The 18,681-nt window shown below is 46.7% G+C and overlaps 1 protein-coding gene across 1 annotated transcript in view; it reads left to right on the forward strand.

Annotated features, from left to right (window-relative positions):
* HGD (homogentisate 1,2-dioxygenase) overlaps window positions 1–18,681 on the forward strand; it is a 76,447-nt gene that overhangs the window by 46,605 nt on the left and 11,161 nt on the right. The window contains exons 11-12 of the mRNA XM_040339200.1: window positions 1,139–1,243; window positions 1,327–1,453. Coding sequence (XP_040195134.1) covers window positions 1,139–1,243; window positions 1,327–1,453 — 232 coding nt within the window. The remainder of the gene's footprint in view (window positions 1–1,138; window positions 1,244–1,326; window positions 1,454–18,681) is intronic.

Below are 18,681 nucleotides of genomic sequence, written 5' to 3' on the forward strand. Positions count from 1 at the left end.
AAAAAAAAAAAAAAAAAATATATATATATATATATATATATATATAAATAAATAAAAAAATATTTTTTTTAAAAAAGGGGGTTGCCATCCGGGGCCCTGGGGATCTCTGGGCCCTTTAATAATAATAATAATAATAATAATAATATTTATATATATATAAAAATAAACATTTAAAAAAAAAGGGGGTTTGCCACATGGGGCCCTGGGGACCTCTGAGCCCTTTAATAAATAATAAAAAAATATATATATATATATATATATATATATATATATATATAAATAAAAGAAATAAGAAAAAAAATACGATTTTTTTTTTTTTTTTATAAAAAAAGGGGGTTGCCATCTGGGGACCTCTGGACCCTTTATTAATTATTATAATAATAATAATAATAATAATAATAATAATAATAATATTATATAACATCCGGGGCCCTGGGGATCTCTGGGCCCTTTAATAATAATAATAATATATATATATATATATATATATATATATATATATATATATATATATATATATATATATATATATATATATATATATATATATATATATATATATAAACATTTAAAAAAAAAAAGGGGGGTTTGCCACATGGGGCCCTGGGGACCTCTGAGCCCTTTAATAAACAATAAAAAAATATATATATATATATATATATATATATATATATATATATATATATATATATATATATATATATATATATATATATATATATATATAAAAAAGAAATAAGAAAAAAAATAAGATTTTTTATTTTTTTTTTAATAAAAAAAGGGGGTTGCCATCTGGGGACCTCTGGACCCTTTATTAATAATAATAATAATAATAGTAATATTAATATTAATAATATTATATAACACAATTATCTTGCTGTTGGCCAATTTTACCCTGAGCACGAAAAGACCTTCCCTTCACTTTTTTTGATTTTTTATTCTTAATGCATTGGTACCTGTACCCCATGGAAGTGCCCAAGCCTCCCATACCCTTAAGGAGGCCAGAACTTAACAACAAGTTTTCTGCCCCCCCCCCCCCCCCCCCCCACCAGTCGCCATTGCATGTGTGGCCAGCTTAAAGGTCAGAGAACAATATTCAACCATGCAGAAAGTTTTTTTTTTCTTTATCCTCCTGAAGGACTTCTCACCGTTTAACGTTGTCGCCTGGCACGGGAACTACGCACCCTACAAGTACAACCTGGCTGACTTCATGGCGATAAACTGCGTGGCGTTCGATCATGCGGTAAGTCTGAGGCCGCGCCATTTCCTTTTTTTTTAGAAGATGTTCCTGGAATATTAACATAGTTATGTACATCCTGCTTGCAGGACCCGTCTATCTTCACCGTGCTGACAGCGAAGTCTCTGAGGCCCGGCGTGGCGATCGCAGATTTCGTCATCTTTCCTCCACGCTGGGGGGTGGCAAACAACACGTTCCGCCCGCCGTATTATCACAGTGAGTAGATTGGGACGCTGGCTGTAGAGCTGGGGGTGTGAAATGGAGGCATTTGTGGGCATTTAGAACTAAGGAACCAATATGAAAAGAGAACCTGTCATCAAGGGGGATTTAGAACTCAACCACCCTTTCTTCCCCTTGACCACCTATGTAATGAACGTTCTTCCCACTGATCACCAATGTAAGGGACATTCTTCCCACTGATCACCAATGTAAGGGACATTCTTCCCACTGATCACCAATGTAAGGGACATTCTTCTCACTGATCACCAATGTAAGGGGCATTCTTCTCACTGATCACCAATGTAAGGGGCATTCTTCTCACTGATCACCAATGTAAGGGACATTCTTCCCACTGATCACCAATGTAAGGAACATTCTGCCCACTGATCACCAATGTAAGGAACATTCTTCCCACTGATCACCAATGTAAGGAACATTCTTCCCACTGATCACCAATGTAAGGAACATTCTTCCCACTGATCCCCAATGTAAGGGACATTCTTCCCACTGATCACCAATGTAAGGGACATTCTTCTCACTGATCACCAATGTAAGGGACATTCTTCTCACTGATCACCAATGTAAGGGGCATTCTTCTCACTGATCACCAATGTAAGGGACATTCTTCCCACTGATCACCAATGTAAGGGACATTCTTCCCACTGATCACCAATGTAAGGGACATTCTTCTCACTGATCACCAATGTAAGGGGCATTCTTCTCACTGATCACCAATGTAAGGGACATTCTTCTCACTGATCACCAATGTAAGGGGCATTCTTCTCACTGATCACCAATGTAAGGGGCATTCTTCTCACTGATCACCAATGTAAGGGACATTCTTCCCACTGATCACCAATGTAAGGAACATTCTGCCCACTGATCACCACTGTAAGGAACATTCTTCTCACTGATCACCAATGTAAGGGACATTCTTCTCACTGATCACCAATGTAAGGGACATTCTTCTCACTGATCACCAATGTAAGGGACATTCTTCTCACTGATCACCAATGTAAGGGACATTCTTCCCACTGATCACCAATGTAAGGAACATTCTGCCCACTGATCACCACTGTAAGGAACATTCTTCTCACTGATCACCAATGTAAGGGACATTCTTCCCACTGATCACCAATGTAAGGGACATTCTTCCCACTGATCACCAATGTAAGGGACATTCTTCTCACTGATCACCAATGTAAGGGACATTCTTCCCACTGATCACCAATGTAAGGGACATTCTTCTCACTGATCACCAATGTAAGGGACATTCTTCCCACTGATCACCAATGTAAGGGACATTCTTCTCACTGATCACCAATGTAAGGAACATTCTTCTCACTGATCACCAATGTAAGGGACATTCTTCCCACTGATCACCAATGTAAGGAGCATTCTTCTCACTGATCACCAATGTAAGGGACATTCTTCCCACTGATCACCAATGTAAGGAACATTCTTCCCAATTTTGTTTATTAAAAGTCTTGCAAACAAAAAGCATAAAATCACTATAAGATATACATAAATATACACATATTTACATAAAGGAAAATATATATAGCAAATCTGCTCTCAAACAAAAGACTTTACAGCAAAGCAAAAATCATGTAATCACCAGGAAAGTAAATCTTAATACAAACTCACACCACTACACCAGACAAACCTGCAAGGTCAAGAAACAAACCCGCACCCATTATGCATGCAGCCCTTCTAAGAAACGTCCAACACCATGCATCCACCTATTTCTACCTCAATTACCCGCCGGCGCGTTACCATATCGGTTTCAAAAAGTACCGCAACTCCGCTGCAGGGCTCAGCCGCAAGAGACCAAAAGGAGGGACCGCATCTCCACTCCCTTTTTGCCAGGTGGACATCGGCCAAAGTATGGAGCCAGGTCTCTTGCAAAAATAAAATCTCAGCATCAAACTCGCTGAGCAAAAATAAGGCCATATCACGAGCTCTTGCAGATTTAATGCTGGCGACATTAATGGTCGCCACCTTTATCGGAGGGGGAACTGCCATCAGGATGATTGGGGTAGTCGTTTCTTGACCTTCACCACACTCTCATCACCAGAAACCGCTCTCTTCAAACAACGTGACTCATCCATAGATGAAAAAGAGGAAGACAAAGACATCTTTTCACCTGACAACACATTAAAGGTGTTACCAAGGGGAACCCCTCCTGGATCCGACTCTGAGGAAGAGACGACCGGTTTTCTTGTCTTTCTCTTCATTTTTTTCCTCCTCCTAATCTTCTCCCACCCCTCCTCATCCGAATCCCCATCAATGGAATGTGAAACATGGGGTACAGACACCCTTCCATCAGCCCCACCCCCATCCAGCACCCCCACATTCCCCTGACCACGCTTGCGCTGCCGAGGGGCAGGGACTGGAGGCTGAGTGGGAAGATCCGCTAAACCTGCCCCCCCAGCAGCCTCCGCCAGTCTGGAGGATCTACGAATAGATGGATTAGGGACAGGAGGGACCACATCTCTAGGGGGAACAGAAACAGATGTCACAGACACAGAAGGGACAGACTCAGGGACCACACCACTAAGGGGAACAGAAACAGATGTCACAGACACAGGAGGGACAGACTCAGGGACCACATCACTAGGGGGAACAGAAACAGATGTCACAGACACAGGAGGGACAACAAGAGTTTCAGTGGCCTCATCCTCCTTATCCAGCCTCTGCAGCTCAGCCTCCAACCCTGGCAGGTTATGTAATGCCTCCGGGCATTGACTGTACGGGTGACCAAGTTTTTGGCACAAATTGCACCGAATGTCAGTACAGTCTTTAGCCAAATGGCCAAGCTCCTGGCACAAAGAACATTTCTTGCGGGTGCAGATGGAGGCAAAATGGCCCTTGTCACCACATTTATTGCACACCTTAGGCTGACCCTGGTAAAAAATGGTCAGCCTGTCCCTCCCCAGAAAGGCTGAACAGGGCAGATGTTGAACAACATTTCCCTGCACCCCCAATTTTAGTGACACTGTCCAGGCCCCTGTCCATATCCCATGCTGATCAAGGACCTTCCGCAGTGGAGCGAGGACTTCACCATAGCGGCGTAACCATACTACCAAATCAGCCTCTGGGATGGATTCGTTACGCACAAGGATCGTCACTGATTTTATTAGAGGCTGCCTGGAAACCACCTTTGGCATCCAACCATTCCACTGCGGAAGGTCCCTGCGCCCCCTAAAACGTTCCCAAAATAAATCCAGACCCTCAGGTTTTACAAAGGATAAATCAAATTCCCAACTCCCAACGGGACAAATCAAAGCAAAAATGTCTGCGACTTTGAACCCCATTTCCAGGATCAACTCGGCCACCCTCCCCCTTACTGGTGGGGTCCCCTCCCCCTCCCACTTCAACTGGACCACGTTTCTCCGCTTATACCCACCAACCATCCCCCCACTAAAACCCCCCAAATTGTGACCACCAACATTTGCACCATTCCCCCCACCCTCCTTGGTGCGATTCCCCAAAACCGACGCGTAACTCCCAGCAGATAAAACATTGGTTTGTTTTGAACCATCTGACACATTTGCAGCAGATATCGATTGCACAGATTTGGTCTGAACAATCGGTGAGTCTTTCCTCTGCTGAGCAGGGGGAGGAATGTCATTTTGATTTTTCCCAGCAGTATTAACCCCTTCACCACCCACCACATCCATTGTTTTATCATTACTGTCATTCTTAGAACTTGCTGGAATATTCACAGTTCCTGCAGTCTTCCCAGCAGTGTCAGTTCCCACTGCTGTGCTTGTAGAAGCTTCAGCTGGCCGGTTCTCTTCTGTCAGGACAGGGTTGTCATCAGGGGATAGTGCAGGCTGGTCTGATACTGCAGCAGGTGAAACCTCCATTGCTTCTTCCACTGCACATGGTGCAATATGCTGATCCCCTCCCCCACCACAGGGAGGCTCAGGTGAGGCAATCTCATTGCTGGTAACAGGCATACCTTGTACAGAGGAACTACAGGTCCCAGCAGAAACTCCAGGCAGCGCTTTGCACAAGGCCTTCCCTTTCTGCTCCTTAGTCAGGACACCGTCCACCACAGCAGGTTGGGCAGACATGTTAGAAGGCAGTGAGGTGTGCTGACATTTCTCCACCTGTACTGGCTTGGCTTCAGGGACTTCTGTATTAGCAGGCTTGTTTGCTCTCAGGGGTGACTCCATCTCCTGGATACATTTCAGGGTGCCATGCTCACTCTCAAAACCCTGGCTGGTTGCCGTCGGCGATTCCAAGCCCTGACATGGAGGGAGAGGTGCAGAGGCAGATGGACCCGCGTCATCCATTATCTGAGGCTGGTCCCTGGAACTTGCTGTCTGGCTGGCAAATCTCCTCTCATTATCAAACTTTTCTCCACTTTTATCTTTCAGCTTTTCCAATAATAAAGATTGTTCCTTTACCTTTTCCTCCAATTCCTGCAACTCAGGCTTCATGGCCAAACGATTTTTACTCCAGGCCTGGAAATACTTGATTTTGAAGGATTTGTGTTCAGCCTTCAAAATTTTAAGTTTTTCTTCAGCTCTTCCAATCGCCCTAAAACGATCAATGCTCTTCTGACTGAAGACATTCGCATCCACAGCAGGGTCTGGACCTACAGACAGATCCTCCACCTCCTCCTCACTAGGCCCCGTATCATCAGGGGGATCCATCCCGGGGCCTCCCCCAGGATCAGGCATTATTCCTGGGCCAAGCTTGCAGGCAAGGCCCAGGCTTGAAAAAGGTTGGATCTCTCAGAGAGCTCCTTGGGTGTGTCCTCCTCCTTCTTCCCACTGATCACCAATGTAAGGAGCATTCTTCTCACTGATCACCAATGTAAGGGACATTCTTCCCACTGATCACCAATGTAAGGAACATTCTTCTCACTGATCACCAATGTAAGGGACATTCTTCTCACTGATCACCAATGTAAGGAGCATTCTTCTCACTGATCACCAATGTAAGGGACATTCTTCTCACTGATCACCAATGTAAGGAGCATTCTTCTCACTGATCACCAATGTAAGGGACATTCTTCCCAATTTTGTTTATTAAAAGTCTTGCAAACAAAAAGCATAAAATCACTATAAGATATACATAAATATACACATATTTACATAAATGAAAATAAATATAGCAAATCTGCTCTCAAACAAAAGACTTTACAGCAAAGCAAAAATCACGTAATCACCAGGAAAGTAAATCTTAATACAAACTCACACCACTACACCAGACAAACCTGCAAGGTCAAGAAACAAACCCGCACCCATTATGCATGCAGCCCTTCTAAGAAACGTCCAACACCATGCATCCACCTATTTCTACCTCAATTACCCGCCGGCGCGTTACCATATCGGTTTCAAAAAGTACCGCAACTCCGCTGCAGGGCTCAGCCGCAAGAGACCAAAAGGAGGGACCGCATCTCCACTCCCTTTTTGCCAGGTGGACATCGGCCAAAGTATGGAGCCAGGTCTCTTGCAAAAATAAAATCTCAGCATCAAACTCGCTGAGCAAAAATAAGGCCATATCACGAGCTCTTGCAGATTTAATGCTGGCGACATTAATGGTCGCCACCTTTATCGGAGGGGGAACTGCCATCAGGATGATTGGGGTAGTCGTTTCTTGACCTTCACCACACTCTCATCACCAGAAACCGCTCTCTTCAAACAACGTGACTCATCCATAGATGAAAAAGAAGAAGACAAAGACATCTTTTCACCTGACAACACATTAAAGGTGTTACCAAGGGGAACCCCTCCTGGATCCGACTCTGAGGAAGAGACGACCGGTTTTCTTGTCTTTCTTTTCATTTTTTTCCTCCTCCTAATCTTCTCCCACCCCTCCTCATCCGAATCCCCATCAATGGAATGTGAAACATGGGGTACGGACACCCTTCCATCAGCCCCACCCTCATCCAGCACCCCCACATTCCCCTGACCACGCTTGCGCTGCCGAGGGGCAGGGACTGGAGGCTGAGTGGGAAGATCCGCTAAACCTGCCCCCCCAGCAGCCTCCGCCAGTCTGGAGGATCTACGAATAGATGGACTAGGGACAGGAGGGACAGATTTAGGGACCACATCTCTAGGGGGAACAGAAACAGATGTCACAGACACAGAAGGGACAGACTCAGGGACCACACCACTAAGGGGAACAGAAACAGATGTCACAGACACAGGAGGGACAGACTCAGGGACCACATCACTAGGGGGAACAGAAACAGATGTCACAGACACAGGAGGGACAACAAGAGTTTCAGTGGCCTCATCCTCCTTATCCAGCCTCTGCAGCTCAGCCTCCAACCCTGGCAGGTTATGTAATGCCTCCGGGCATTGACTGTACGGGTGACCAAGTTTTTGGCACAAATTGCACCGAATGTCAGTACAGTCTTTAGCCAAATGGCCAAGCTCCTGGCACAAAGAACATTTCTTGCGGGTGCAGGTGGAGGCAAAATGGCCCTTGTCACCACATTTATTGCACACCTTAGGCTGACCCTGGTAAAAAATGGTCAGCCTGTCCCTCCCCAGAAAGGCTGAACAGGGCAGATGTTGAACAACATTTCCCTGCACCCCCAATTTTAGTGACACTGTCCAGGCCCCTGTCCATATCCCATGCTGATCAAGGACCTTCCGCAGTGGAGCGAGGACTTCACCATAGCGGCGTAACCATACTACCAAATCAGCCTCTGGGATGGATTCGTTACGCACAAGGATCGTCACTGATTTTATTAGAGGCTGCCTGGAAACCACCTTTGGCATCCAACCATTCCACTGCGGAAGGTCCCTGCGCCCCCTAAAACGTTCCCAAAATAAATCCAGACCCTCAGGCTTTACAAAGGACAAATCAAATTCCCAACTCCCAACGGGACAAATCAAAGCAAAAATGTCTGCGACTTTGAACCCCATTTCCAGGATCAACTCTGCCACCCTCCCCCTTACTGGTGGGGTCCCCTCCCCCTCCCACTTCAACTGGACCACATTTCTCCGCTTATACCCACCAACCATCCCACCACTAAACCCCCCCAAATTGTGACCACCAACATTTGCACCATTCCCCCCACCCTCCCTGGTGCGATTCCCCAAAACCGACGCGTAACTCCCAGCAGATAAACCATTGGTTTGTTTTGAACCATCTGACACATTTGCAGCAGATATCGATTGCACAGATTTGGTCTGAACAATCGGTGAGTCTTTCCTCTGCTGAGCAGGGGGAGGAATGTCATTTTGATTTTTCCCAGCAGTATTAACCCCTTCACCACCCACTACATCCATTGTTTTATCATTACTGTCATTCTTAGTACTTGCTGGAATATTCACAGTTCCTGCAGTCTTCCCAGCAGTGTCAGTTCCCACTGCTGTGCTTGTAGAAGCTTCAGCTGGCCGGTTCTCTTCTGTCAGGACAGGGTTGTCATCAGGGGATAGTGCAGGCTGGTCTGATACTGCAGCAGGTGAAACCTCCATTGCTTCTTCCACTGCACATGGTGCAATATGCTGATCCCCTCCCCCACCACAGGGAGGCTCAGGTGAGGCAATCTCATTGCTGGTAACAGGCATACCTTGTACAGAGGAACTACAGGTCCCAGCAGAAACTCCAGGCAGCGCTTTGCACAAGGCCTTCCCTTTCTGCTCCTTAGTCAGGACACCGTCCACCACAGCAGGTTGGGCAGACATGTTAGAAGGCAGTGAGGTGTGCTGACATTTCTCCACCTGTACTGGCTTGGCTTCAGGGACTTCTGTATTAGCAGGCTTGTTTGCTCTCAGGGGTGACTCCATCTCCTGGATACATTTCAGGGTGCCATGCTCACTCTCAAAACCCTGGCTGGTTGCCGTCGGCGATTCCAAGCCCTGACATGGAGGGAGAGGTGCAGAGGCAGATGGACCCGCGTCATCCATTATCTGAGGCTGGTCCCTGGAACTTGCTGTCTGGCTGGCAAATCTCCTCTCATTATCAAACTTTTCTCCACTTTTATCTTTCAGCTTTTCCAATAATAAAGATTGTTCCTTTACCTTTTCCTCCAATTCCTGCAACTCAGGCTTCATGGCCAAACGATTTTTACTCCAGGCCTGGAAGTACTTGATTTTGAAAGATTTGTGTTCAGCCTTCAAAATTTTAAGTTTTTCTTCAGCTCTTCCAATCGCCCTAAAACGATCAATGCTCTTCTGACTGAAGACATTTGCATCCACAGCAGGGCCTGGACCTACAGACAGATCCTCCACCTCCTCCTCACTAGGCCCCGTATCATCAGGGGGATCCGTCCCGGGGCCTCCCCCAGGATCAGGCATTATTCCTGGGCCAAGCTAGCAGGCAAGGCCCAGGCTTGGAAAAGGTTGGATCTCTCAGAGAGCTCCTTGGGTGTGTCCTCCTCCTTCTTCCCACTGATCACCAATGTAAGGAACATTCTTCTCACTGATCACCAATGTAAGGGACATTCTTCTCACTGATCACCAATGTAAGGGACATTCTTCCCACTGATCACCAATGTAAGGGACATTCTTCTCACTGATCACCAATGTAAGGGACATTCTTCTCACTGATCACCAATGTAAGGGACATTCTTCTCACTGATCACCAATGTAAGGAACATTCTTCCCACTGATCACCAATGTAAGGGACATTCTTCTCACTGATCACCAATGTAAGGAACATTCTTCTCACTGATCACCAATGTAAGGGACATTCTTCTCACTGATCACCAATGTAAGGGACATTCTTCCCACTGATCACCAATGTAAGGGACATTCTTCTCACTGATCACCAATGTAAGGAGCATTCTTCTCACTGATCACCAATGTAAGGGACATTCTTCTCACTGATCACCAATGTAAGGGACATTCTTCCCACTGATCACCAATGTAAGGGACATTCTTCCCACTGATCACCAATGTAAGGGACATTCTTCTCACTGATCACCAATGTAAGGAGCATTCTTCTCACTGATCACCAATGTAAGGATCATTCTTCCCACTGATCACCAATGTAAGGGACATTCTTCCCACTGATCACCAATGTAAGGGACATTCTTCTCACTGATCACCAATGTAAGGGACATTCTTCTCACTGATCACCAATGTAAGGGACATTCTTCTCACTGATCACCAATGTAAGGGACATTCTTCCCACTGATCACCAATGTAAGGGACATTCTTCTCACTGATCACCAATGTAAGGAGCATTCTTCTCACTGATCACCAATGTAAGGAACATTCTTCTCACTGATCACCAATGTAAGGAGCATTCTTCTCACTGATCACCAATGTAAGGAACATTCTTCCCACTGATCACCAATGTAAGGAGCATTCTTCCCACTGATCACCAATGTAAGGAACATTCTTCTCACTGATCACCAATGTAAGGGACATTCTTCTCACTGATCACCAATGTAAGGGACATTCTTCCCACTGATCACCAATGTAAGGAAGATTCTTCTCACTGATCACCAATGTAAGGAACATTCTTCTCACTGATCACCAATGTAAGGAACATTCTTCTCACTGATCACCAATGTAAGGAACATTCTTCCCAATTTTGTTTATTAAAAGTCTTGCAAACAAAAAGCATAAAATCACTATATATAAAAAATACATAAATATATACATATTTACATAAATGAAAATAAATATAGCAAATCTGCTCCCAAACAAAAGACTTTACAGCAAAGCAAAAATCATGTAACCACTGGTGAAATAAATCCTACTACAACTCACACCACTACACCAGACAAACCTACAAGGTCAAGAAACAAACCCGCACCCATTATGCATGCAGCCCTTCTTCAAAAAGATACTAATCAACAAAAGCTAAGGGAGTGAAAGAGACAGAAAAGGAAAAGAACTCCTCACTCAGAGACGGGCAGCTCACCAAAGGCAGGTCTGATATTCCTCCACGCCCTTTTCCAGACCGCCCGAGGTTCCCTGCCCTTCTCAAGACCCCGAATTTTCCCAACCTCACCCAGAATATCGTGCACCACCACCTCGACAGAGAGGACTTTCTTCCGCAGGGTAATCTGACACCGTGCATTCCATGTGAAGTAACGGACAACTATACTAACTAGAAAAAGTGTATTGAAATCAAAATCCCAGTGAGTCGGGAATGCCCCGTACACCCACTCCGCATAACTCATGCGATAGAAAAAGGGAATGCCTAGAGCCCTCCCCACCCTTTTATACACCTCTATGTTAAAGGGACACTGCAGCAAAAAGTGGTCCATAGACTCCACTTTACCAACACACTCCGCTCTAGGACAATCCCGATCATCCACAGAGCGATTCTTCAGGTTCCCTCTCACATAGAGCCTTCCATGGAAAGCGAGCCAGGCTTGATCCCTAAACTTCAGAGGGATTCTTTCTAAATTGATTAAACGCAATCCCTCCCTCATTACAGAGCCTGGGCAATCCCTTAAGGCCAGTGACACACTGAAAGCCGAGCTCAAAATTCTCTTCTCCAGAAGCTTCCTGGGGAGGGACTTGATATCCTCCGCTGTCACCTGCCACTGCCGAAGTATTTTCAGACACGGGGCAACATAAGCCGGGAGCTTGCCATGTTGGACTCTCAGACTTTTCACTGGCCCGCCATCTTCCCAGCATCGCAGAAAAGGCCTAAAACAAGACTGAAAAATACCCACCCATCCCGGCGGGTTCTCTGCTAGCATGTTACCAAGATTGTACTTTAAAAATAGCAGAGAAAAGAAAACTATTGGGTTGACCATTCCTAGGCCACCCTCCCGCCTAGACAGGTAAGTTACATTGCGTTTAATCAGGTTTAGCCTATTTCCCCATAACAGTTGGAAAAAACAGCTGTACACCCTTGCATAGAGAGATGATGGCAAGATACAGACGAAGCTGACATATAAAAAGATTGGGACCAGGTACGTTTTGATCAAGTCAACCCTCTCCCTCAAGGAAAGCCTCCATTTCTTCCAGCTTGCTACTTTGGCATTGGCACACACCAACCTGCTTTCCCAATTTCGATGACCATAGTCACCAGGACCAAATTTGATGCCCAACACTTTAATTTCCTGCTGGGGCTCTGGGAAGGCATCCGGAAGTTCGAAGCTTTCACCCTCCTCACCCATCCAGAAAACTTCACTCTTTTCATGGTTGACTTTAGAACCAGAGGCCTCCGTGTACTGCTCTATCATAGAGACCACCTCCTGCGCCTCCTCCGTCCCAGAGACAATAACAGACACATCATCGGCGTAGGCCACGACCTTCAAGGGCGGCACGCCAGCAATGCCCAAAGGCACCCCGCACAATGATCCACTCTCTAGCCTTTTTATGAAGGGGTCGATTGCAAATACATATAGCAGGGGGCTCAGAGGACATCCCTGGCGCACACCAGAGCCAACCCCAAAAGGCCGTCCAACCCAACCATTAACCAGTGGGAAGCTCTCAGCCCCTCTATATAATGTCTTCAGCCAATCTATAAACCTCCCCTGCAGGCCGTATCTACCAAGTAGCAAATACAGGTACTCGTGATTGACTCTATCAAAAGCCTTCGCCTGATCAAGTGCCAGCAAGTACTTTCTCCATCCAGCAGCCCTGCATCGTTCCAAAGCCTCCCGGACAGCTAAAATCGCTGAAAAGGTGCTTCTACCTTGGACTGAGCAGTGCTGATGACTGGACAACAAATCGCCTGCCACTGACGACAAGCGCCAAAAAAGAATCTTCGCCAAGATCTTTCTATCAACATTGAGAAGACTGATGGGGCGCCAGTTCTCAATCATTGAGGGGTCTTTACCTTTTGACAGAAGAATCACAGCGGATTGCCTCATGGAGGGAGGGAGCGAACCCTCTTCTAGACAGCTGTTATAAACCTCTGCTAAAAAGGGAGCCAGAATGGACTTAAAACACTTGTAGAATTCAGCTGTCAACCCATCTGGCCCAGGCGATTTTTTGGTAGCCAGCTTGTCTATAGCATGAACTACCTCATCCGCTGAAATTGGTTCTGTCAAATCCATCAAAGGCAATGTACCATTTCCCAATCCTGGAGTAGAATCCAGAAAGCTTTCCATCTTGTCCCGACAAAGGTCCTTTCTTCCCAGAAGGTCAGCGTAATATGATCTGAAGATCTCCAGGATCCCTGATCTGGACTTCACCAGGGAACCCGTACCATCCCTCAGGCCTATGACCGTCTTAACTGCTATGCCTTGCTTACAGTTCTGGTAAGGATCAGGCGAGTGATATTTTCCATAATCCCTCTCCAGAACCAAGGAGGCATGCCGGTCGTATTGACACTTCCTAAGAAGAAACTTCACCTCAGAGATCTCCCCTGGATCTCCTCCATATGAGACAAGACGGTCAAGCTTCCTCCGCAAATGCTGGTAGGCAATGTACATACCAATCTGCTTCTTCTTACCTATGGCCTTGAAAAGTCCAATTGCCCTTTGTTTCACAAGCTCCCACCACTCTGACTTACTGCTGCAAAAGTCCAGAATAGAAACCTGTGCCTGAAAAAAATCCTCAAAGGATTGTCTTACCTCTACATCTTCCAGGAGAGCCGAATTTAGTTTCCAGGTACCCCTTCCCCTGGGTGGAGTGTCCGAGGCATTCAGAGTCACAGACAGCATACAGTGGTCAGAGAACTCCACCGCCCTCAACTCAGGAGCCGAGAAAGCAGAGTTCTCCTTTAAAAAAAACCTATCTATCCTACTCTGACTATTCCCTCTCTGAAATGTGAATCCCGTGCTGCCAGGGCAGTGCTTAATATGCACATCTACCAGGCCTGCTTGTCTCACCATATCTCTAAGAAAAACGCTATCGTATCCCAGCCTGTCTATGGAGCCTCTCCTGTCTTCAGGCCTAATGATGGTGTTAAAGTCACCTCCAAAGACAACCTGCTGGGACGTAAAAAGGAAGGGCTTGATCTCTGTGAGGAGGCATTTCCTGCCCCACCTTGACTGCGGCCCATAGATATTGATCAGGCGCAGGTCATGCCCCCTAACAGAAACGTCCAACACCATGCATCTACCTATTTCTACCTCAATTACCCGCCGGCACGTTACCATATCGGTTTTAAAAAGTACCGCAACTCCGCTGCAGGGCTCAGCCGCAAGAGACCAAAAGGAGGGACCGCATCTCCACTCCCTTTTTGCCAGATGGACATCGGCCAAAGTATGGAGCCAGGTCTCTTGCAAAAATAAAATCTCGGCATCAAACTCGCTGAGCAAAAATAAGGCCATATCACGAGCTCTTGCAGATTTAATGCTGGCGACATTAATGGTCGCCACCTTTATCGGAGGGGGAACTGCCATCAGGATGATTGGGGTAGTCGTTTCTTGACCTTCACCACACTCTCATCACCAGAAACCGCTCTCTTCAAACTACGTGACTCATCCATAGATGAAAAAGAAGAAGACAAAGACATCTTTTCACCTGACAACACATTAAAGGTGTTACCAAGGGGAACCCCTCCTGGATCCGACTCTGAGGAAGAGACGACTGGTTTTCTAGCCTTTCTCTTCTTTTTTTTCTTCCTCCTGATCGTCTCCCACCCCTCCTCATCCGAATCCCCATCAACTGAATGTGAGACATGGGGTATGGACACCCCTCCATCAGCCCCACCCCCATCCAGCACCCCCACATTCCCCTGACCACGATTGCGCTGCCGAGGGGCAGGGACTGGAGGCTGAGTGGGAAGATCCGCTAAACCTGCCCCCCCAGCAGCCTCCGCCAGTCTGGAGGATCTACGAATAGATGGATTAGGGACAGGAGGGACAGATTTAGGGACCACATCTCTAGGGGCAACAGAAACAGATGTCACAGACACAGAAGGAACAGACTCAGGGACCACATCACTAGGGGGAACAGAAACAGATGTCACAGACACAGAAGGGACAGACTCAGGGACCACATCACTAGGGGGAACAGAAACAGGTGTCACAGACACAGGAGGGACAACAACAGTTTCAGTGGCCTCATCCTCCTTATCCAGCCTCTGCAGCTCAGCCTCCAACCCTGGCAGGTTATGTAATGCCTCCGGGCATTGACTGTAGGGGTGACCAAGTTTTTGGCACAAATTGCACCGAATGTCAGTGCAGTCTTTAGCCAAATGGCCGAGCTCCTGGCACAAAGAACATTTCTTGCGGGTGCAGGTGGAGGCAAAATGGCCCTTGTCACCACATTTATTGCACACCTTAGGCTGACCCTGGTAAAAAATGGTCAGCCTGTCCCTCCCCAGAAAGGCTGAACAGGGCAGATGTTGAACAACATTTCCCTGTACCCCCAATTTTAGTGACACTGTCCAGGCCCCTGTCCATATCCCATGCTGATCAAGGACCTTCCGCAGTGGAGCGAGGACCTCACCATATCGGCGTAACCATACTACCAAATCAGCCTCTGGGATGGATTCGTTACGCACAAGGATCGTCACTGATTTTATTAGAGGCTGCCTGGAAACCACCTTTGGCATCCAACCATTCCACTGCGGAAGGTCCCTGCGCCCCCTAAAACGTTCCCAAAATAAATCCAGACCCTCAGGTTTTACAAAGGATAAATCAAATTCCCAACTCCCAACAGGACAAATCAAAGCAAAAATGTCTGCGACTTTGAACCCCATTTCCAGGATCAACTCTGCCACCCTCCCCCTTACTGGTGGGGTCCCCTCCCCCTCCCACTTCAACTGGACCACATTTCTCCGCTTATACCCACCAACCATCCCCCCACTAAACCCCCCCAAATTGTGACCACCAACATTTGCACCATTCCCCCCACCCTCCTTGGTGCGATTCCCCAAAACTGCTGCATAGCTGCCGTTGTTCACAAACCTCCCTGCAGAGGGTCCAGTTGTGCGTTTGGCAGATGATTGCACAGCTAAGTCTTTCCTCTGCTGAGCAGGAGGAAAAATGTCATTGTTAACCCCTTCACCACCACCCACCACATCCATTGCTTCATCAATAATATTACGGTCATTATTTCCTGGCACATTCCTAATTCCTGCCGTGTCCACATTCACAGCGGTATCCACACATACTTCACCTCCAGGCAGACTCTTCTCCATCAGGGCAGGATTGTCAACTGAGCAGGGTGAAGGTTGTTGTAATCCAGCACCAGGTGAACCAGTGCAGGAGGCTTCCATCGCTGCTTCCACTCCACTTGCTGCACTGTGCTGCTCCCCTCCCCCACCTGCATCAGTCAGCCCAGGTGAGGCTGAAACTGGCTCTTTGGAGCTGGCAGCCATCTTGGTTGTAGAACCACAGATCCCAGCAGTCACAACAGAATCCATTTGCAGGGCGCATGATGTAGATCCATCCATACTGCTCTGGTGGGCTGGTGACACCTCTGCCAGGGGTTTTCCCTTCATGTCTGCAGAGGATTTCTCCACAGCAGAAACACCACTCACTTTAGCCGGGACACCGTCCACTTTAGCCGGGACACCACTCACTGCAGCTGGAGGGGCAGACATGTTGGAAAGCGGCTGCACAGTACACTGGGATTTCTCCACCAGTGCCGGTCTGCGACCCCTCTGCGACTCCACAGCAACTTCTGATGCCTCACCAGCAGACCTGTCTGCCCTTAGGGGTGACTCCATCTGCTGGATGAAACGTAAGGTGCCATGTTGACCCTCAATCCCCTGGCTGGTTGCCGCTGGCGATTCCCCAGCCTGACATGGGGGGAGAGGAGCAGAGGCAGATGGACCTGGGTTATCTGTAACCTGCGACTGCCGCTGATCCACAGAGGTCTGGCTGGCAAATCTCTTCTCATTTTTAAATTTTTCTGAAAAAGCTCCACTTTTATCTTTTAACTTCTCCAATAATAAAGATTGTATCTTCACTTTCTCCTCCATCTCTTGTAGCTCAGGCTTCATGGCTGAACGGTTCTTACTCCAGGCCTGGAAGTACTTGGTTTTGAAGTTTTTATGTTCAGCTTTCAAACTTTTAAGTTTCTCCTCCGCTCTTCCGATCGCCCGAAAACGATCAATTACCTTTTGTCTGCATACATCTGTATTCTCACCAGGGCCTGGACCCACAGTCAGATCCTGCACCACCTCCTCCTCCTCACTAGGCCCCGTATCATCAGGGGCATCCGTCCCAGGGCCTCCCCCAGGATCAGGCATTATTCCTGGGCCAAGCTAGCAGGCAAGGCCCAGGCTTGAAAAAAGGTTGGATCTCTCAGAGAGCTCCTTGGGTGTGTCCTCCTCCTTCTTCCCACTGATCACCAATGTAAGGGACATTCTTCTCACTGATCACCAATGTAAGGGACATTCTTCTCACTGATCACCAATGTAAGGGACATTCTTCTCACTGATCACCAATGTAAGGGACATTCTTCCCACTGATCACCAATGTAAGGGACATTCTTCTCACTGATCACCAATGTAAGGAGCATTCTTCTCACTGATCACCAATGTAAGGAACATTCTTCTCACTGATCACCAATGTAAGGGACATTCTTCCCACTGATCACCAATGTAAGGGAAATTCTTCTCACTGATCACCAATGTAAGGGACATTCTTCCCACTGATCACCAATGTAAGGAACATTCTTCTCACTGATCACCAATGTAAGGGACATTCTTCTCACTGATCACCAATGTAAGGGACATTCTTCCCACTGATCACCAATGTAAGGGACATTCTTCTCACTGATCACCAATGTAAGGAACATTCTTCTCACTGATCACCAATGTAAGGGACATTCTTCTCACTGATCACCAATGTAAGGGACATTCTTCCCACTGATCACCAATGTAAGGGACATTCTTCTCACTGATCACCAATGTAAGGAACATTCTTCTCACTGATCACCAATGTAAGGAACATTCTTCCCACTGATCACCAATGTAAGGAGCATTCTTATCACTGATCACCAATGTAAGGAACATTCTTCTCACTGATCACCAATGTAAGGGACATTCTTCCCACTGATCACCAATGTAAGGGACATTCTTCTCACTGATCACCAATGTAAGGAACATTCTTCCCACTGATCACCAATGTAAGGGACATTCTTCCCACTGATCACCAATGTAAGGGACATTCTTCTCACTGATCACCAATGTAAGGAACATTCTTCTCACTGATCACCAATGTAAGGAACATTCTTCCCACTGATCACCAATGTAAGGGACATTCTTCTCACTGATCACCAATGTAAGGAACATTCTTCCCACTGATCACCAATGTAAGGGACATTCTTCTCACTGATCACCAATGTAAGGGACATTCTTCTCACTGATCACCAATGTAAGGGACATTCTTCCCACTGATCACCAATGTAAGGGACATTCTTCCCACTGCT

Source organism: Rana temporaria, chromosome 2 (genome assembly GCF_905171775.1).
Source record: "Rana temporaria chromosome 2, aRanTem1.1, whole genome shotgun sequence".
In the NCBI taxonomy this organism is placed as follows: domain Eukaryota; kingdom Metazoa; phylum Chordata; class Amphibia; order Anura; family Ranidae; genus Rana; species Rana temporaria.